Raw genomic sequence first — 21,066 nt, 5'->3', positions numbered from 1 at the left:
TGCCACCTCGCCCTGGCCCACCCTTTCTCCAGCTGGGACCACAGGCCCCAGGAGGCACTGGCTTACCCCCTCTGCTCTTCCCCACCCATACTTATTCCTAGTCTAGAGCTCCTCTTCCTCTCTTCTTAGTCTTTTATAGCTCCCCCTTTTCTCCACTTTCTCCTTCCCACTTTCCCCTCTGGCCAATCTCCACATCTTAATTTCCTTGGACAGTCTGAGACCAACAGAGAACCCAGAGGTTGTGGGGGTAGAGGTACATGTCATTATCTCTTTCGTCCCTGTATGGTGTCAACCCAAAGCCTCCTCTACTAAGGGGACTTGAAGCGACTGTCCCCCAAAGGAGAAAGGAGAAGGGGTCGAGGGGGTGGGCTCAGGCCTCTCCTCCAGCCCTTTGGCACAGTGACGCTCTTACAGACACCTGAGTGCAGAAAGGAAAGCAGGACTCCAGCTTTACAAAATAAAGTGTTTATTATGAAATTAGAGATGGAGGCCCCTCCCCTTCCTCCCTCTTCCCCTTCCCCAGCTGCCTCCCTCTTTCCTTCTCATCCCTCCCCCTGGGGCCTGGGAAGCACACAAGACAATGCCCAGAGCTAGGTTGCCCAGGGCCGGCTGACGGCTGGGCAGAGCTCCAGGGAGGCGGCCACGTTGGGGGCTGGAGCTCTTGCCCCGGGAGGTGAGCTGGCTCCCTCTCTCGCTGGAGGCCAATGGAGCCAGGATGAGGCCATGAGTGATGGATGGAACCATGCGGGCAGGTCTGCAACGACAGGAGAGCCCGAGTGAGAGGTGGGGCGTGAGGGAGGGCTTTGGGCCACCCCTGTGTTCCACTCTAGGGACACTGACCTGGGGCAGAACATCCCCTGCAGGAGGGTGGGCAGCAGTGGCTGGAAGTTTCTCTTGTTTCTGGGATGGACAACGGAAGAAACCAAAAAGGCAGTCACAGGGACCCACAGAGAATGCGGGCAGATGTGGGCAGGAGACAGACAGAGAACGTGTGTGCGGGCACGGGCGACAGACAGAGCCGTGAGTGACAGATTTAGAATGGGGGAGACCAAAACAGAGCCACAAGAAAGTGGAATCACAGTGAGAGAACGGAGAGATTCAGAGTCTGAGCCGCACAACGCAGTCCCAGACAGGGAGAGTGTCAGAGACAGAGACAGAGATCCCTGGAGAGAGACGAACAGACGACTCAGGACGAGGGAGGTAAGGGGGAGGTTGCCCTGGGGAAGTGGGGAGGAGGGACATGGGGATCGGGGAGGCCTGGGGACCCCTGGGCTGCTGCCGCCTGCCTGGACCCCGGGGGCTCACTCAGAGGGCCTGTGCAGCCGCCACGCTGTGGCGGGCAGGGCCAGGCCGGCTCTCAGGGGGCCGGGGGCTCCTTGGCCCCGTAGAGCTCGGCCAGGGTGCGGAAGAGCGGCCCCCAGTCGTCCAGCGGCTCAGCGGGGCCTGGGGCGCCGCCGATCTCGCTGCCGGAGCCCAGGGAGCTGAGGGAGCCGCAGGAGGATCCCCGGCCCTCGTAACCGTACACCTGCACCGAGTCGTAGGGTGGGACGCTGGGGTCGTCGTCCGCCCCGCGCAGCCGCAGCGCCAGCAGCTGCGCCACGTCGGCGGGGCCGGGGGGCCGGGGCTGGCGCGGCGCCCTGGCCCAGGGCAGCACATCTCGGCGCGCGGCCGGGCCGGGAGCCAGCGGGGCAGCCCCGTCGGGGTTTTGCAGGGCGCTGATGTCGAAGGCCTCTGTGTCCTCCTCGCCGCCGCCCTCGTCGTCGTAGGTGATGATGTTCTCACGCACGTCCTCCTCCTCCAGCACCATCAGGGCTTCCTGCTTCTGGCGTCGCAGGGCCACGAAGAGCACCACCAGGGCTGGGGGAGAGGCGCACACGGGCCGCTGAGCCGGCAGGGCCAGGCGTGGGGCAGCCTGGTTCCAATCAGAACGGCCTAGGGGTGGCAAGCCCTGGGTTTGACATCTGGCAAAGCTCGTTTGAATCCTGACTTCAACCCTTTACTCGCTGTGTGACCATGGAAAGTTGCTTAACTTCCCTGAACGTCTTTCGCCCTTAGATTGCTTGTGTGGAAAAGAGGGAAAACATATTTACTCCTCAGGGTTGTTGAAAGGATGAAATACCAAGCGCTGTGCCCAGCGCCACACGGGGCCCAGAGTCAGGGCTCGATAAACAGTTTTCATGGCTCATGACTCTCATTAGATTGACAGGCCAGGGATATGAGGCCAGAGCTTTTGTCTCGGATGCAGGAGGCAGTGGGAGAATCCAGGCACGAGGGTTCCTTCGAGACCTAGGATGGATTTCCCTGTGTCCAGTGTCCTCGTTCCTCTCCACACACCCTGCAGGCCTGGACCCCACATTTATGTCCCACTGTGGCCTGACTCACCAAGCAGGGTGCCCACACAGGTGATGATGGCGAGCAGGGCCCCGGTGCTGAGCCCAGCAGGTGAGAGCTGAGCCTCGGGCCGGCAGGAGGCCACGGAGCCATCGGGCTGGCAGCGGCACACGCTGACAGTTACTGTGGCGGTGCTTCTCAGTGCCGGCTGCCCCCAGTCCCACAGTTCTATGGGGACCAGGTAGGCGGCCTGGCGGGGCGGGGCGGGGCGAGAGGGCAGCAGCAGGCTGGCAGAGCCATCTGTGGGAGAGGAAGGTGTTGGGTCACCTCCTGGGACACGTTCCCAGTAAGGTCGTTGCAGTCCCAGTAAGGTTGTTCCCAGTAAGGTCGTTGCAGCCCAGGGTCACCTCCTGGGACACGTTCCCAGTAAGGTCTGTGGGGAAGGTTTGCAAAGAGCAAAACCACATCCACCCTGTGTTGGTTTTTTTCTTGCCCCACTGCGCGCGCGGCTTGCAGGATCTCAGTTCCCCAACCAGGGATTGAACCCAGGCCACGGCAGTGAAAGCCCAGAATCCTAACCACGAGGCCACCAGGGAACTCCCCAAACCACATCCCCCTTCTGTTGGGTGGAGGGCCCAGGTAGGCAGGCAGGGCCGAGGGTGGTAGAGGAGAGGAGGGAAGCAGGCATGGGCACGGTTGTAGGAGGCTACCCACCTCGGTTGTCCCGTACAGTGAAGTTGGCATCGGGGTCTAGGGGACCTTGAAGAGAGATACGGCTATTGTTGCCGACTTCATCTCTGTCCAGGGCCCTGAGGACCTGAATCAGCTGGGAGGAAGAAAAGAAGCCTTGTACGGAGTGGGCAGCTGGAGAGGTCTTGAGTTCCCGACCCCCCTGCCTCAGCGGCTCACCTGGCCGGGCGCTGCAGATTCACACACAAAGGTGTCGTAGGGCTCCGCCAGCTGGGGAGCGTTGTCATTCTCATCCAGGGTCTGGATGGCCACTTGCACCCGGGAGGCCTGCGCGGAGCTGTCTGAAGCCAGAAACACAAACACGTACACCCCATGCAAGCGCACACATCACAGTTACACACAACACACGGGGTGTGTGGGCACGGATGCCACACGCAGCACATAGCATGCATGTGGGATACATGAGATGACGCATGCAATATGCAAGTAGCAAACAATGTTGCGAAATGAATGGAACAAGCGCATACAACAGCCATGTGGTACCCGAGATGTGTGCAATACATATACCATATACACTCAACAGGAGTGTAGCACCCATAACATATACAAGAACCCACATGCAGGGTACACGTGCCATAAAGGAAAGGTAGACAGACGATGCATACCGGATGCACACAGACAGTAGCCATGAAACATACAAACACATTCATACCGTCCATTTGATGTACACTCAGTATTTTAAAACAAATGCAACATACATGAAGTGAATGTTCAATATATACAGTGAATGTAGTATCCCGACCCCCAAGATGCAGAGAATGCGTTTTCATGCACAAAACCGGTGGACACACACACACACACACACACACACACACACATACACACACCATCAGAGGTCTGGGAGGTTGTGGTGTAGCAGTGAGTATCACTTAGAGTTGACCTTGGGGAGGGAGGAGCTACGTGATACTCAGGGGCAGAGCCAGGCCACCCTGGGTACCACAGCCAGACACAGGCCCCCTCGTCATTGGGTGGCTCCCACCATTACCCTGCCTTGCTTCTCACTGCCCGTGGCATCCAAGAGAAAATGGAAATTAGGCATCCCTGCCTGCCCCAGTGTTCACCTCCTCTAGGCTAAACCTCACAGTTCCTTTAGTCTTTTCCCCGAGTTGAGGGAGAGCTGGCTGGCTTTTGGGAAGGTGCTGAGCTGACAGCCTGGGCAGCGGAGCAGACTGCCTGGTTAAAGGGTCTGGGATACCCTGAGATGGGACGGGGCTGGGGCCCATTCCTTCGCTGCAGTTAAGGCCCAGGGCCTGCTAGTCAATACTGGGGTGCAGGATTTGGCAGGAGATGAGAAGACACTGAGGGGAATACACACACACACACACACACACACACACACACACACACACACACACACACGCAGGGCTACGTATACACAGGCAGCCACAGACACGCTACATATACCACAAATACACACAGGGACGTTCACACAGACAGACACGCATGCACTGCCCCAGAGCTGCACGGTCATAAACATAAACCTATCTACATACAATTCGACACGTATGAGAGGCAGTATGGCAGAGGAGACAACAGCTGAGATTCTGCAGCCTGACTGGGACTGAGGCCCCACCACTTAATGTCTGTGTGACCTTGGGAAGTTACTTAACTTCTCTTTGCCCGAGTTTCCTCCCTTTAAAATGGGGGAAAAAATCGTACCTTCTTCATAAAGTTGTGGTGATGATTAAATGAAGTAACCCACATTTGGTACTTAGAACAGTGTCCGATACACAATAAATAGTAAATTATTACTATCTGTCCACAAACACATGCACAAAACAATATATACAAACAGCTACTTGTATCTATCACTATATACATCCAATTACACATATGCACAAATAATATAAATACAATTCTATACACTCAACTACGTACACATATATGCAGCTATAGATGTATACTCACAAACATGGGTATGTATGTATATGTACTTTCCACACGTGTGGAATCATACACATGTAAGTACACACCCACGTGTATACACACACATAGCTCTTCACGGACATGTACAAGTACGTATGCACACAGTGACAACTTCCCTAAACAGGACACAGATGGCAAACGTAGGAGACCCTGAGGCATAAGCAGGCGTGGTGAGGAGAGGTTCATAGAAGGGAGGGAGGTCTAAGGCTGAACCACACTACTGGTGACCGGTGACTGACATGGGCAGTGCATGGAGTTGGTCCCTCTCCCTACCCTTGAGGGCTCCTGGCAGGGCTTCCCAGAGAGGGGCTCCTGGCACCACCTCCCCACCCTGGCCCCGGTCAGCTCCCAGAGGAGGGGCCCAGCCCCTCCCTGATGCCCCTTCAGCCTGAAGCAGAGAGTGGGCCAGGCAGGGTCTCACAGGGTGCGGGAAGCTATTCAAGGTTAGATTTATTTCCGGGTTGGGGAAAGTCAGGTATGGGAGCCAACTGAAACTGAGGGGAAATGCTCAGGCAGACCCACTGTGCCCAGCCCAGGCAGGAGACCAGAAGGCCTGCCTGGTGGTGATGATGCAGGCTGGGGACCCAGTGGCTATACGCTGGGTGAGGGTGTGATGGCACTAGCCGCCCTCCCCCACCCCCATACGTCCGTGCCCAGGGACGGCCCCTCTGCTGGGAGGCTGCTGCCTCCTCCCGGTTCTCCCAGGGGCCCAGGACTCCTCACCGACTTCTGTGGCCAGCACTGTGAGGTTGTGCCAGACACGAGCCTCGCGGTCCAGGGGCACTGCCGTGCGGATGGTACCATCTTCAGGCTCGATGGAGAAGCAGTGCTCCGGGTCCGTGTCGGGGAGGATGGAGTATCTGGGGAGATGGAGTGGGGCTGGCGGCTGATCTGCGGCAGGGCCAGAGCTTGCAGCTACCCCTCCCTCCCTCTGTTCACCTTGCTGGGCCTCATGGCTCAGCTGGGCAGAGGGCCTGAGCTGGCCAGAGACGCGCACCCAGAGCCATAGTTCACGTTAGGGTCCCCTCAAAAGACAAATATCCCCGGGGAGTCATCAACATTAAACACCTGTCCTAACATGCCGGGGACTGGGTTTCATGGGCGTGCAGGGAGAGAGACAGAGGTGACGTCGGGTAAACACTGCCTGTCTTTCCGACTTCTGGGGCTCTGCTCTGGGGACCAGGGACCCAAGTTCTAGCCCTGCTCTGTCTCAGGCCAGCTGTGTGACCTTGGGCAAATCTTTTAACCTGTTTCCTCAACTACAAAATGGGAATGACTCCCTCAGTGCTATGACAGGGATGCTGGCTGGGGCGGTGGAAAGAGTGGGTCTTCTTGGGGCCGACAAGTCCGGATTTGAATCCCAGCACTGCTACTTACTGACTGTGTGACCTTGGGCAAATTACTCAACCTCTCAGGGCCAGGCCTCTAAAGCAGGGGTCCCCAGACCCCGGGCTGCGGACCAGTACTGGTCCATGGCCTGTTAGGAACTGAGCCACACTGCTCGCGTTACCGCCTGAACCATTCCCAACGCCCCCCCCCAACCCCCCTCCGTCCGTGGAAAAATTACGTTGCACAAAACCGGTCCCTGCTGCCGAGAAGGTCGGGGACCGCAGCTCTAAAGCAACCGGAGCTGAGACGGTTACTACCCTTATCTACTATCCGACTCTCACAGGTTGTTGGAGAAGGAAATGTTATCAAGCGGGTAAAATGTGAAGCGCTGAGCGAGCGGTCAATAGCCGTGGCCATCAACTGATCCGTCGCACTCATCAGATGAGGTTCCATCTGCTCGCACTGCCACCGGGAGGCGCTACTATCATCCACCCAGAGGGATGGGTGGAGAGTGTGGGAGGGGTCAGCAAGGTCCTCCAGCCCTGCCCTGGCCCCAGGCCTGCAGTGAGGGAGACTTCTGCCAGGAGGTGAGCGTGATTTGCAGTAAAGGGGGCACATCCTCGGGCGGGAATAGCATGCTGCTGGGCCCTGGCCCTGAGCCCGCCTGCACCCCAGCTCACCTGATCGGGCTGGCCTGGGAGTCCAGGTCAGCAGCTGACACCTGGCCCACCAGGGTCCCGGGAGACTTGTTCTCGGGGACTGCCAAGATGTAGGCAGCCTGGGTGAAAGCGGGTGGTTCTGGGGCATCCTGCACAGCCACGCGCACTGAGGCCACGTCCTTGAAGGGCCCTCGCCGCAGGTAGGCTGGGTCGATGAGCGTGTTGGTCGCCTCCACACGGAAGGAGTAGGAGCGACGGGTCTCGAAGTCTAGGGGCTGTGGTGAGGGGGACGGAGTGACTGAGGCAGGGGGGAACCCGGGAGGTGGGCACCAGAGGGGCAGTGGCCTCGGTGGTCGGGGTGGGGTGGGGCGTGGGTTACTCGGTCAGAACTCTAGGTCTGCCCCCAGTTCCGTCACAGACTTGCTCTGTGCAAAGTCCTGAGCCAGTCACTCCCCCGTTCTGGCCCTTAGGCCCTCATCTGAAAGACGAGGAGATGACCGTAATCTCTAAGCTCCAACACAGGGATCCCGACCGAGCCTGTTCTAGCCCTGTTAGAAGCGTGTCCCATGGGGCAGGAGGCAAGTGTGAGTGGGTCCGCAGCGCTAGCAGACAGGAGGCTAACCTTGCGGACAGTGAGGAGGCCATCTCGACCCCGGGCGTCTGTGCTGATGCTGAAGGCCTCGGACCCCTCCCCATCCAGGATGCTGTATGCCATGAGGGCGTTGTCCCCCAGGTCTGGGTCCTGGGCCCGCAGCCGGCCCACCAGGGTGCCCGGCCCAGCGGTCTCCACCACGGAGAACTGGTACAGGCCTTGGAGTGGATGGAGGGAGACGTTCTGAGAGAGGTCCCCGGTCCTCCTCCCTCCCCCAGCACATCCTTCTCCCAGGCCTGGCTGGGGGAGGGGTGGGGGAGGCTTCTCCCGAGGCTGTAGGGCTGGGGGGCGGTCAAAGGGCGGCTCAGGCGGGGCACTTGTCCCTTACTCTGAGGGAACTTGGGGGGGTTGTCGTTGACATCGCTGAGGGTGACCGTCACCGTAGTGCTGCCCGACAGCCCCCCCATGTGGCCGCCCATGTCCTTGGCCTGAATCACCACCAAGAACTCCTCCTGTGTCTCGCGGTCCATGTTGGGGATGGCGGTCCGCACCACTCCTAGGGGGAGAAACGACGAGTCAGGGGGTGCCTGTCCCCACGGCTGCCCTACCCGCCTCCCAAGCTCTATCCTCACCAGTCTGGGGGTCCACAGAGAAGAAAGGCAGTCCATCCAGCACAGTGTACACCAGCTTGGCACTGTTCCCGTAGCTGGGGTCATCGGCATCGTGAGCGGTCACCTGGATCACTGATGTCCCTGTGGGGGACCCCGGCACTCTGCTCAGCTGGGGCAGAGCCAAGTGGGGAAGAAGGGTAGATGGGCGGGACCCAGACATGAGCGGGGCTGAATTGCAGGAGGTGGGTTCTGGGGCGGAAAGCGGTCGGGGAAGGAGAGGTGAGGGCACTCTAGGAGATGGGATCCGGGATGTCCGGACCTGGGGTACTCACCGACATTGGACATCTCGGGTACTGTGGCGTGGTAGGGCCCAAGGGGAAAGATGGGTGGATTGTCGTTGATGTCTTGCACCTTGATAATGAACTCCGATGGGGGCTCCAGGGGTCGGTTGGAGGCTCGGTCCACAGCTTGGGCCAGTAGAACGTACTGTGCCTTCTCCTCCCGGTCCAGGCTCTTGGTGACATGGATATTGCCTGTGGCCTCGTCAATCACAAATACAGTGCCTGCCCCCTCTCCGGTCAGCAGGTACTTGGTGCGGCCCTCACCCCTGTCCACATCTGAGTGCAGCTGTAGGGATCGGGGAAACATGGCAGCGGGTTCCAAGCATAGGGACAGAAAGTTAGAGTCTAAATCTAGGATTGAGTGGAGTGTTGGGTGTCCTGAGGGACCAAGGTCATTGCAGAAGTGAGGAAGTTGCGGGGCAGGGCCTTGAGGGTTAGGGTAGACATGGGAGGGGTGGATCCCTACCTTGCCAATAAGGACAGGCTCTGGTCCGGCATATTCCTCAATGACAAAGAACTGGTTCCACACCCAGCTCCGTCGGGTCCGAAGCAGTGCTGGTCCTGGGGCCCCCCGGGAACCTGCCCAAGCCTGGGCTGGGGCTGCCAGGCGCCCCATGCAGCTCCAGCCACCCAGCCAGGTCAGCAGGAGCCTCACCAGGCCCCACATGTTTGGGCTCAGCCAGGGCTCTGTTCACTGCTCCCGGGTGCTGAGGCATGAGCTGGCTGGGGCAGAGGGGCAGATGCTTCGGGGCTGCCCCATGGATCCACACCTGCAGGATGCACAGCTGTTTACGGTTAAGGAAACCCTTAAACTCTTAAACCTCCCCAAAGTTAGATGCGGAAGATCACACCTCCAAGGAACCAGACGCCCCACTGCCCAGAACCCAGACTAAGACAGAGAGCAGACAGTCTGATCTTTCCCTCCACCCAGGCTCTGCCCGTATCCACCTCCAGCCCTCCAAGCTGATAAATCTCCGGCCACTCAACTCTGAGTAGAGAAGCTTGGGAAGAAGATAGGAGAGGGGATGCTGGGAGGGCTTGGAACCCCAAACTGGCCCCTCTGCTCCCAGGGTGGGCATGCAGCTTGGGGCTGGAGGAGATGGGGGCTACCAGGGAAAGGGCTTAAAATCCAGGGATTGGGATTCATGGAGGTGGGGTCTCAGGGCGCCTAGGTCAGGCTGAGATGACAAGCAGGGCAGCCTCAGACAGGGTTGAGAGCCTGTGAAAGTCCGTCCTCCACAGGCACTCCGCCTCTCCAGAACCTGCCCCCGGCACACAGCTAGCTGAAGTCCTTGAAGGGGGACTGGGCTCCCAGGGCAGAGTGGGGGGCCAGAGCTGAAAGAAGAGGGGTGGTAGAGGCCGAAGACTGGGGAGGGGGAGCAGAGGCAGACCCAGAGGCTAGAGACACAGCGTGATTAAGGGTGAGACCAAGACTCAGGGACTGTCAGACAGAGACAGAGACAGAATGGCAGCAAGAGACAGGAGGAAAGAGATCAAAGGAGGTAGCCTGGGTGCCTGAAAGGCAGAGAGGAGTCATGGGTACCAGGATTGAGAATGGGTGGAAGAGGGGGCAGAGGGGCTTTCAGTACGTGTGATGACCAGGAAGGGGCAGCTTTAGCTGCCGGGGTTAGACCAGGCCGCCCCGGTGCGGAACTTCATTCTGGGAGAAGGGGCAGCCAGGAGGGGCTGTGGGAAGGAAGCTAGAGGACCCTTCCCACCACTGTCTCCTCCCTCTCCTCCAACGGGCACCCCTCAGGTGGCTGTGGCTGCGCCCCTCCTCCCCTAGAGCAGACATACACCTGACAGTCCTCTCCTTCCCGAGGGAAGAGGGAAGCCGGGGCCAGAGAGGGAGGCGGGACGGAGAGAAGGAAGGCGATAGAGGACTGGGAAACAGGATAGCGGGAAGGGAAGGGAAGAGGAGAGCAGAGGGAAGGAACGGGGAAGGAAAGGAAAGCGGGAAAAAGAAAAGACAGGAGAGGAGAGAAAGGTGGAGGAAGAAAAAGGCAAAGAGGAAGAGATGGAGCAAGACAGGGCAAGAGGGAGAGAGAAGGGTTGGGGAGCCAGGGAAGGGGCAGAAAAGGCAAACAGGCAGAGAGAAGGCAGGATGAAGAGAAATCGAGGGAGAGGAAGATGGGAAAAAGAGGGAGAGAGAGGTGCGAGGGAAGAAGGGAAAGCGGTAGAGCGCGGGAGAAGGGAGCCGGCAGTGGGCTCCCAGTCGCGGAGCGCACCGTTCACCGCTCTGAAGACACCCGCAGGCTGCGGGCCCCCTGCTGCCCCTCCGAGGATTCCCAACCGCGGGCTCCAGGGCAGGCGCCCTTACCTGGCAGTGCCAAGGGGCCCAGCCCGGTGGGGAGCGCCCCCGCCCGTCCCCGTCGCCGGGTCCCGGGGGCGCAGCCCCGAGCCGATCGGAGCGGGCGCCGCGGCTCCGCTGCAGGTCTGAGCAGCCCCGGCTAGAACAAGGGAGCGAGACGGAGGGGGCGGGGGAAGGAGGCTCCGCCTGCGGAGGAGCGAGGCGCCTCCGCGCCGCGCGGGAGGGCCCAGCCTCCGACCCTCCCCGGCCAGCCCTGGCCGCGCAGCGGGGGGCGGGGGCGGTGCCTGCTGCCCGCACCCTCGGCGCTGCCGGGCGCATACAGATGCGGTGCCCCTCCCGGGCCGGGCCCGCAGCGCCTGGAGGGGCACTCGGGCGGGAGGGCTTCCAGGCCACGGCGCCAGGCCGTTTCCGAAGAGCTAGCGGAGAAGGCGCACCCGGGAGCGCGAAGCGGCCCGCACGCCCCCCGCAGCCGGGCGAAGGGCGAGCGCACAGTGAGCAGGGGAATCTGGAGCCCACTGCGGAGGCCCGGTTCGCCGCCCCCGGACCAGCCTTGGAGGCTGCTGTGGACCCCGGCCGTGAGGCGGCAGCATTTTGGGAACCTGTGCAGGGAAGGGTAGCGGGCCGGCTGGGGGCTTTAAGCACAGCAGAAAGGTCCAGGGAGTCCGCGGGCTGGGCCCAGGGAACAAACAGGGCAGGGACCGAGGCGACGTCGGCGGGAGGGCACGGAGCCTTTTTGGGAAGCTCATTTACAGGAGCCTACTGAGCGAGCGGCTGCCGCCCCCTGGTGGCAGTTATGGGCGGCACCTTGAAGGTGGTGACCAGGTGACCAAATGCCTCTAGCACAGCACCGGGACACCCCTCTTCCCAGGGCGTCTTTCCCTCGGCCCTCCAGCGAGGAAGATCCACAGCTGTGTGTGGCTAGAGCCGAGGCAGGGATGGAGGGAGGGTGGGAAGTCCCTGCTCCAGGAAGCAGCAGCCTAAGTTAAGGGTATGGAATGCAAGCAATGCTGGCTGCACTGCATGCTGCAGCCTCCCCTTCAACATGGCTCTCACCCAGGCCCTGCCCAAGGAAAGCCACTCAATCACACTAGTTAAAACTAAGTCAATTTTATTATTTTCCATAGACCACATCATTTAATAATAAAAAAAATAAAAATAAAAATTGAACAAAAGGAAAAGGTGGATATAAAGTGGAACCGGTGGGCAGGAGGCATGGGCTGCAGGACCAAAGAGACTGGGAACTGCAGGGGCCCTGGGACTCAGGAGGAGATGCTGATTCAGCTCATAGGTGACCCAGTCCTGGCCCCGGCTGTTCCCAAAAGGGGGGTGCAAGTACCAAAGGAGGTGGTGAGCAGGATGGAGGAAAAACGAGAGAGAGGTTTGGGGCTCCTGGCTGTTCCCCAGCTCTGGGCCAACCACCTCCCTCCCTAACATAGCTCCTCCCTCTCACAGACTTAATGGGAAATGAGAGGGAGGAGAGGGCTAAGTCCCAAGAGATAGATTACGGGGGTAGGGTGGGAAGATGCCCACTGCTCCATTTGGTATGTGGGGACAGGTGGCAGCCAGACTTCAGCACTGGGCAAATGGTGTGAAAGACCCCTGGTTCCAGGGTGGTGGAGATTGTACCTATCCCTCTGTGGCCTTGAAGCCCCCTGGGGCAGGGTGGCCGGTGCCTGCAGCTCTCCCTAGTGTTCTCCCGGCTAGCGGCTAGCGGCGCCCACCCCGGTCCCGCACAGGTGTGCTCCGACTCCGGCTCCTGCTGTGGCGCTTGGTGTCTCTGCGGTCCCTCTCCCTGCCTCGTTCCCGGTCCCTGTCCCTCTCCCGATCTCGATCTCCCCTGTCCCGCTCCCTGTCCCTCTCTCTCTCCCTGTCCCTCTCCCGGCTGTGCTCTCGCCGCTTCTCTCGCTCCAGCTGTCGGGTCCGTTCCCGCTCCGCCTCCTTCTCCCGCTCCTTCTGCTCTTCTTCTTCTTGCTCCTTTCGCCGCTTCTCCCGCTCCTTGGCCCGTTCAGCGCGCTCTGCCTCCTTCTGAACAATCTGTAGCAGGCAGGGAAGGCAGAGAACAGGTACCTCAGCCCTGCTCACATGAGTCTCACCTGGTCTCCCTGCACCTGGACCCTGCACTCTTAGCTCGGGACCACTGTCAGCCTTCCTGCTATGCAGGAAAGGGCAGGGCCTCAGCAGTCACATCTGTCCTCGTCTCAGAGCCCCAAGCCCTCCTCCCAGTCTTCATCTTTTATGCCCACGACAGGTAGTGGCACCATCCATGCCTGGCCTCTGGTATTTCCTAAGCTAACTCGATGTGAACAAACCTCTATTCTCTCTAGTGGAGTAGCATAAACCTACAATTCCCAAAAGGCCCATCACAAAGAAACGGAGATTTAAAAAGCTAAAACCCCTAGAAATTAGAAAGAGAAACAGCTGAGTTTATTAAACACAGATTTCTCAGCTAACTAAAATCAACTTCCAAGAAGCACGGTTGGCACCACCAGCTTCCTGGGACACACACAGAGTTCCGATCTCGTGTCTACCTCTATCCTTTATGGGTCTGGCTTCTCTATGGCCCACTCAATCAACTGGGTCTTAAAACTGCCTCCTTCTGTGATGCTTAGCTTCTGCCTTATTATTCTAAGCCAATATCTGGGCCTATTCACTCTCGTAGTCACATGACTCTCCCCTTGCTCACTCCCAAGCCTTGATGTAGCTTGGCAGGTGGTTCCTCCTGAGCTTGAGAGTGCCCCTCAAGGCAGGAAGGCGTGTGCTCACCTGGCTGTCAGTCAGTGGGAGCCAATAGATGCAGGGAGCTGCCTTGGTCTTACGGAAAAGGTCGTCCAGCAGCTTGGCAGGTGGTTCCTCCTGAGCTTTCTCTGAGGTGGAAGAAAGTGAGTCAGACTTGATGCATACGACTCTGTGCCCCGTCCCATCTGGGTCCCTTTCCCACCTACTACTGAGTATGTGTGCCCCCCATAGCTAAGTACCTTTCTTCTCACTCTTCTTTTCTTTAGACTTTGCGCGTTCCTTGCGGCGGCGGTCACGGGACCGTGATCGGGAACGGGGCCCTTCTCGAACTTTGTCCCGATCCCATTCGCGCTCTGATCGCGTTCGCTCCCGCCGCTCCATCTCCCGTTCCCGCTCTGCCCACTGTTCCCGCACCGCCCGCTCCTGCTCCCGCTGCTCTGCCCTGGGGTGCTGTGGTGGCTGGGCTGGGGGCGGGGGCGGGGGGTGCAGCGGCCGTGGTACCCCCTGCTCCTCTGTCTTAGTTTCAGAGGGACGGTCCACCAAGAGGCCTCGGTGATAATCCAGCTGCGGGTAGAGGAGGGACAAGGATAGTCAGGATGAAGATGACATCACTCCCACTGAAGGAGCCCAGGTACCAGTGAACAGACTTTGGAGCCCCATGGTTCAACTAAAGGAACCAAAGAGGAGGGAAAAGGAATCTCAGTGACGGCAGGTTTGGCTGGGATCTCAGCTGGAATCTAGCGGATACAGCCTCCCCTGCCCCTACCCGCCTCCTTCCTTTCCCTTGGTTTCTTACCTCATCTTGCTCAGCATAGTCAGCACAGAGGAATTTGGGGTTGGACTGGGGCCATTTGACCCCATGTAGAGCCGTGCGGGTGGCAACTGCTTCCTCTACTGTCGAGTACTGACAGAGGGAGGGAGAAGGCAGAGGGTCACAACAGGCCTTCAACCCTTCCCACTTGCCACAATGCCCTCAAATCTGCCCACGATGGTCACAAAAGGAAATACAGGCCACAACCTAGAGAATCAGTTTCTTCCCCTCACCGTTACAAAGCAGTGAGATTTGATCTTGTCAATCCAGAAAGCCTCTTCTACCAGAGTTCCTGTACGTCCCAACAATTCCTTCAGTTGGCCTAAAGTGAAGGGACGAACCTGCCAATGAAAACAAAATTTCAGGGTCTTAAAGAAGGCAAGAACTATACTCATGTAACTAGTCTGAAGATTTCCCACACCACTGTCACAGGAGTATAGCTTCCAAGTCTGGGTGAGGCCAGAGAGGTTAGGAACCCTCCATCAGGAATGTGAGAAGAGTGGTAACACTGTCTGAGACATCATGGGCCAGGCTCTCTACAAATTCTCAAGACAACCCTGCAGGGTGATACTTTTTTCTCCCCATTTTTCAGATGAGACAGGTTGTGTGGTAAAATAACTCACTCAATGAGTGAGTAACCAGCAGATCCAGGAGATGAACCTAAGAAACATGAGTCCAAAGCTCAGACTCTAAACCAAGCTGCACTGTGGGAAAAAAATGACTTACCAAATTGGAGATGTGGACGATGTTACTGATCTTGCCCCGGGGTGGGGAGGGCACTTGAGCAGTCCGGACTGGGTCATCAATTGTAATGGAAACTCCCGACTTCTGCTGGCTAATGGAACGTCGAGTTAAGGTATCTCCTAAAGTCACTATGAAATAGAGCACAAGAATGACTTTCAGCAGGGAGCAATGCTGGCTCTTTCACCTCCAGCAGGACTTTAAAATTCCCTACCAATAGTCACTGTCCCATCTAAATGTGCTGAGCACCTGCACTGTGCAAGGTACGGTCCAGGCTGATCTCCTCATTATGGAGATGCAAAAATTAAACAGATTCAAACCTAGCCCTCAAGCAGCTTGATAACTAGGAGAAGACATGTGTAAAATACTAGAACACGAGGCAGAAAACATTAAACGCTTTAAAAGAGGTCCAAATAAAGTGCTCTGGGAATTCAGGGGGCCACATGTTTCACTCATAATGCTGCACCTACCTTTCTTTACTTCATGCTCCACAGGTGGGGGCAAGGCCACCTCTACTGAGACCTGGGGAGGTACAGGGGCTTCTGCTTCAGGCTCCTTCTCTTCTTCCTCCTCTTCCCTCTGCCCATTCTCCTGGCCCTCGGAAGGCACCACCTGTAAGGTATCAGATAACAGACGGATTCTTTTTTTTTTTAATTTATTTATTTATTATTTACTTATTTGGCTGTCCCGGGTCTTAGCTGTGGCATGTGGGATCTAGTTCCCTGACCAAGGATCAAACCCAGGCCCCCTGCATTGGGAGCGTGGAGTCTTAGCCACTGGACCACCAGGGAAGTCCCTACAGAGGGATTCTTAAACACCAAACAGGTACACTCTTTTCAGTTTCTGGTTTCTCGGGGAGAGATGGTGGTAAGTCAACCTAACACGCTTCTTCCACTAGGGAGGAAATTTCATTATTATGTTCACCTCCACCAGATCCTGGGATTTGTAGTGCCTCAACTCTGCCATGAGGAAAACTAAGGCAGGAATTGGCAAATTTTTTCTGTACAGGGCAAGATATTAAACATTTTAGACTCTGTGAGCCATATGGTTGCAGTTACTCAACTCTGATATTATAGCACTTAAGCAGCCAGAGACAAGAGTAAATGAACTGGGCTTCCCTGGCGGTGCAGTGGTTATGAATCCGCCTGCCAATGCCGGGGACACAGGTTCGAACCCCGGTCCGGGGGATCCCACATGCCGCGGAGCAACTAAGCCCGTGTGCCACAACTACTGAGCCTGCGCTCTAGAGCCCGTGAGACGCGACTCCTGAGCCCATGTGCCACGACTACTGAAGCTCATGCGCCTAGAGCCCGTGTTCTGCAGCGAGAAGCTGCCGCAATGAGAAGCCCGCGTACCGCCAACGAAGACCCAACGCAGCCAAAAATAAACAAAAAAAAAGAATAAATGAACTGGGGTGGCTGTGTTCTTACAGAACTTTATTACAGGCTACAGGTTAGATCTGGTAGCCTGCTGACCCCTACCCTACAAGGGCCAACTCACCCAACCCTCTGCACAGATGGCAGACTTCCCTTCTAGGACTCCGCCTTAGCTCCTCATTCAGTTGCCCACTCTGCATCCATGGCCCCCTCCCCCAAAGTGGGGGGCAGGAGCCTTACCTGAGTGACGGTCCGGCATATTTTCAGCCCCTTGTCATGGGTCCCATCATCACCATTACGCTCTGTCTCATCCTCAGAGATTCGGGAGTCGTCAGCATGAAGATCCACAACAGCCTCCTGCCCCGCCAGGGGTTTGATGTCGGGGATGAGGCTCTGGGACACAGATACCCCCCACCCCGTTACACTGGGCCCATGTCTACTCCCACGTCATGTCTCATCCTCCCTTCCCCGGCCCCTCCCACCTCACCTTGAGTGATTCGGTGGTGATACTGATGGAGGGTTTCTTCTGTGTTGTGGCCGTGCTGGCTCCCCAACGCCTCTTCCGACTAGGCTGGCCCCCCTCTGTGTCACTGTTTCCAGCTGGCACCCCCTTGGTAGCTGCTGTCCCCAAGAAATAGGACCCCACAGTTAGATGCTCTCAGGCCCTCTGCTGGTTCACACCACAACACCCACAGAGAGGCTTCGACTGGAATTTTAGTAAAAGGTTAACTTAAGGAAACCACATTTGGGGACTGGGGAAACCATGCTTCAGAGTAAACAATAAAAGGCCTAGAGCCACTTCCTGAAAGATGAAAACTACTGATCTCTGAAGGCAACAAGGAAGAGCTAACTAGGCTGGTAAGCAATTTAAACTTTTAGTGGTAGAAAAATCTAAAGTACTGGGGAAGACAGATTGAGGACGACATGGGAATGAGAAAAACAAGACTATGTGATACTAAAATTCAAGTTAATTTAATTTTAGATCATGATGTGACCTGGTCATGCTTGAGGTTATTTTCATCCTACAGATTGATATATCTCAAGTCATAAAGACCTATTACACTTTTGTCAATGAGGAGTTCCTCATTGGCAAAATGTTAAAGATGTTACTGTTGGAGGTGTGGGCACTCTCATTTTCTCAGATGCTCTCTTAGAATAAAGTATAAACTGGTAAGCATTTTATAGGAATCCCTCAAACCCACTCCTCGTTCTGAGGGTTCAGACATCTGAAATAATAAAAGCAGGAGGACTAAATAAGAAATGGTAAGACATCTCACGGTGTATCTCATTAGGGTTAAGAAAGAAGTGTGACTGGGGAAAAATAACAAGGATTGTTTGTGAAGTTCTGAATTTTAAAATGAAACACTACCTACGCCCAAAAGATGTAGATTTGCTGGGTGGAGGTGGTGGGATGGCAGGGGGCGACGCAAGAATGCCACTGACGGAGAATGGGAATCTACTTCTCTATCAACTGATTTTTATGGTATTCCGGACCTGTATCAGGGATTTGGGGCTAGACTTACAGACAACGGAGATCTTCCTCTTGAATGATTTGGGCAGCGAGCTCTGTATAGAGAAGAAAAGGGGAAAAAAGAGAAAGAGACACACCCCACAGAGAGGGGGGAAAGAGGTTAGATGGGGCAGTCTTAGCATAGGCTCCAAAGACACAGAGAGAGAGAGACACAGAGACAGACAGAGACCAAAACAGAAGCGGCAAACGGCAAAAACGAAGCAGAATCAATGCAAGTTAGAGAAAAAAATAAAACCAAACATCACAGCAGGGAAAAGTCATCTAGTCCATTCCACACCTATGTATTAGCTTAACCAGAAATAAGCTGGAAGAATAATTTCAGTAGCCTCCCAGCCCTTTAAAAGCATTGGTCATGCCCTCTTCCACTGTCTCTACTGGTCGAGAGGATGCCAAGCCCAACAAGCTATGTCCAGAGCTGGGTCATCTGGTCCTTCTAAGGTCTTCCTTGCTAACTCGAGGAAAACACAAGGAAACAAGGAAAACCAACTTTGGGATGGCACTTTGACAACATAACCCTCCTCTTCTTCTCAGTGCCCAGCCTGACATCCACTGACATTGGCTCTGAGTGGCTTGGGCAGCAGACTGTTAAGACTGCCCAGATGCCCACCACACTGTGGACGGCAGCACCAGACTCACTGGAGATGAGCCTCCTGAGCCAATTGCCAGCAGAAAGAATTTAAAGGTGTCTTTGGTAAAGACAAGTTTTTATGCAGGGCAGACTGGCCCTAGGGAGTTTCAGACTTTCTGACCACTGTATGGAGCTCTAGCAGAGCCTTTACTGTTTCTTCTCCAAACAGGGCTTATGCCTTAGGGGCTCTGCCAAGGACCAGAAACTTCCAAACTTGCTTTTGAGCAAGTCTCTGCCCCAAACACTCAGTGGGAGAAAGACTGTGGACAGAGCAAAAAGAGGAAGAGAGAGAGCAAAAAAGAGAATAGAGCATTTTAGATTTAAGTGCTTATTTCTGGAAAAACTAAGACCTACCACCCTTCTAAAGGGTAGGGCAGGAACCCTCTTGATGAAATCCCTTTTCCCCATCCACCCCCCAGCCCCGTTTGTGTCGTCTAACCAAGTCTCCTTGGTCTCCGTTAAGGGCCAGCCTGACCCCTAGCCAGGCCGCTCTCGATGGGTAAGTTAGTGAGAAAAAAAAAAAGTCTTAATTAAAACAGGAAAAACATGAACCAAATAAATAAACAAATCCAATAAAGAAATCAGAAAAAAAGATAAAGAAAAAAATTAAAATAAAAGATTAAAAAAAGAGGAGAAAGAAGAAAATAAAGAGGAAAATAAACTAGGAATATGACAAATGTTCCAGGTACCATCTCACACCTGGGATCTTCAGTTCAGCCAATCGCACCTCACTGTGTACTGTATCTAGTCAACCGCCGGTCCAATCAGAATGAGCCCTCCCTGCTAGGCGCTGTGCAATTGGTGGGGGGTTGGGTTGGCAAAAAAGGTGGGCGCACGGCGTGGTGGTCAGCACGGCACTGCCAGAGTCCTCCCAGGGGCGCAGGGGGGGCGGGAGGGAAACGTGTGGGGGGACGCTGCCCAGTTTCCATGATGTCAAGACAGTTCACTGGTGGTGGCCAGGCTCAGCGAGGGGTACGGGGGAAAGGGGGCAGAGACATCAGTCCCGGCCCTGTAGGGGCATCATCTTGCAGTCCCTGATGAGATGGCCTGTAAGTAGCAGAAATGGTCCTGGCCTTTTATCGTGAGAGGCAGGACCCTATGTCCATCAGTGGCAAGCTGCAGCGACACCACCACCCAATACTTGGAATCCAGGTGATGACTCCAGAGTCCCTTTCTCCTCTGCCTGTAACTGGGGAGGGGGTCCTCTCACCGAGTGGGATCATGGAGCCTCTGTTGAAGGCAGCCTGGGGGTAGTAGGTGGGTAGCCCCAGGACCTGGCACACATTCAGCAGCAAGGTCAGAATACTTTTCTTCTGAGAGTGGTGTGTGGCATCTCCTCAGGGACTCCAGCTGAGACAGCGGTTCCAGTCAGGTGGGTGGATGAGCCCCTGCCTCCAGGGATGGAGGAGAAGTTGGAGCAACCAACATATGCTGCCCTTCACCATGGACAACAGGGACCAAAGGAAAGTCCATCTGATGAGCAAGTGGTGATACATGGCTGGGCTGTCATCAGCCTTAAATCTCTGGGCTCAGACCCTAGACTTCTCTGCAGGGTTCCTAGTCGTCACAGCTTAAGCGGAGAGCCCCACTCAGTATTTTACAGCATGGCACTGTGATCACAAACATTGACTCTTTAGGAGGTCTTGGTGCCCTAGATGGGGATCCCAACAGTCTGTAGCAAATAAGGCAACCCAGAGTCCTCAAAAGGGCAAGGGCGTGTGGGCAGGCGCCCCAGCACTGACACAAGCTCTTCTTGGGGTGTCCCAAAGAGGGAGATGATGCAAGTCCACCCCTTTCCAAATGCTTTTTGCTTTCTCAATACAAGTCTCTCCAGAACAGTGCTCTTCTTGGCCCCCTGATGTAAGCAAGGCAGGGAGGCAAAAGGGGGCCCATCACAGGATCCCATACACATGCCCCCCTCTGGCCAAGACACCTGGATAGCAGACTCAGCTGACTGGGCAGCTCAGGAGCAGCGGGTGGGTCCAGAGGAAGAGGCGGCATCAGCGATTGGCCAGTTGGGCAGGGTTATATTTTACGGGCGGATTACCGTACATGAGGTACTTGGACAAAGTTTTACGGGGAAGAAGGACCTTGTAATAAATAATATTCTGCACATCAAATCACGTTCACCGGCCCCCACCCCCGCAACACACACCAAAGAAAGGCTACACACACAACAGTCCCTCCCACCCTATTACCCTACTCCCAAACCCAGCTAATTCTTGCTCTAATTACTTTAAGAGCCAAGAAGACTTCGCTGGCTCTGATGGGGGGAGCCCCCTGAATTGGGTTCAGGACACAAGATAAGATATATGCCAAAAAAGTAAGTAAAGAGGTCACAAAAATGGGGAAGGGGCCTTTGGGATGACCCCAAGGGCTGGCTTCTAAGTAGC

At 56.1% G+C, this 21,066-nt stretch overlaps 2 protein-coding genes across 5 annotated transcripts; both read right to left on the bottom strand.

Moving 5' to 3' along the window:
• Window positions 1–520: 520 nt before the first annotated feature.
• CDH24 (cadherin 24) lies at window positions 521–11,074 on the bottom strand. The gene is made up of 13 exons (XM_030854547.2): window positions 10,860–11,074; window positions 9,006–9,309; window positions 8,531–8,825; window positions 8,220–8,339; window positions 7,976–8,143; window positions 7,618–7,805; window positions 7,017–7,270; window positions 5,731–5,867; window positions 3,241–3,362; window positions 3,046–3,157; window positions 2,383–2,631; window positions 841–1,857; window positions 521–754 (listed from the first exon to the last, which is right to left on the bottom strand). The coding sequence occupies exons 2-12, from the start codon at window positions 9,204–9,206 to the stop codon at window positions 1,358–1,360; spliced, it is 2,346 nt and encodes a 781-aa protein (XP_030710407.2). The 5' UTR covers window positions 9,207–9,309; window positions 10,860–11,074; the 3' UTR covers window positions 521–754; window positions 841–1,357.
• An 867-nt stretch (window positions 11,075–11,941) lies between these two features.
• On the bottom strand, window positions 11,942–21,060 carry ACIN1 (apoptotic chromatin condensation inducer 1). Of its 4 annotated transcripts, none has more exons than XM_060294582.1 (10): window positions 18,038–21,060; window positions 17,002–17,135; window positions 16,755–16,907; window positions 15,609–15,750; window positions 15,124–15,269; window positions 14,631–14,738; window positions 14,383–14,490; window positions 13,826–14,150; window positions 13,614–13,714; window positions 11,942–12,884 (listed from the first exon to the last, which is right to left on the bottom strand). In XM_060294582.1, exons 1-10 carry the CDS (start codon window positions 18,165–18,167, stop codon window positions 12,558–12,560), a joined length of 1,674 nt encoding a protein of 557 aa, XP_060150565.1. In that variant the 5' UTR covers window positions 18,168–21,060; the 3' UTR covers window positions 11,942–12,557. The 4 variants fall into 4 exon arrangements, with proteins under 4 accessions (XP_060150565.1, XP_060150567.1, XP_060150566.1 ...); XM_060294584.1 differs by having other exon boundaries at window positions 16,755–16,871; XM_060294583.1 differs by having other exon boundaries at window positions 17,002–17,132.
• Between the last annotated feature and the right edge of the window lie 6 nt (window positions 21,061–21,066).

The sequence above is a fragment of the Globicephala melas genome, chromosome 2, assembly GCF_963455315.2.
Source record: "Globicephala melas chromosome 2, mGloMel1.2, whole genome shotgun sequence".
NCBI classification, from domain to species: domain Eukaryota; kingdom Metazoa; phylum Chordata; class Mammalia; order Artiodactyla; family Delphinidae; genus Globicephala; species Globicephala melas.
This window is presented reverse-complemented; position numbering and strand designations above follow the sequence as displayed.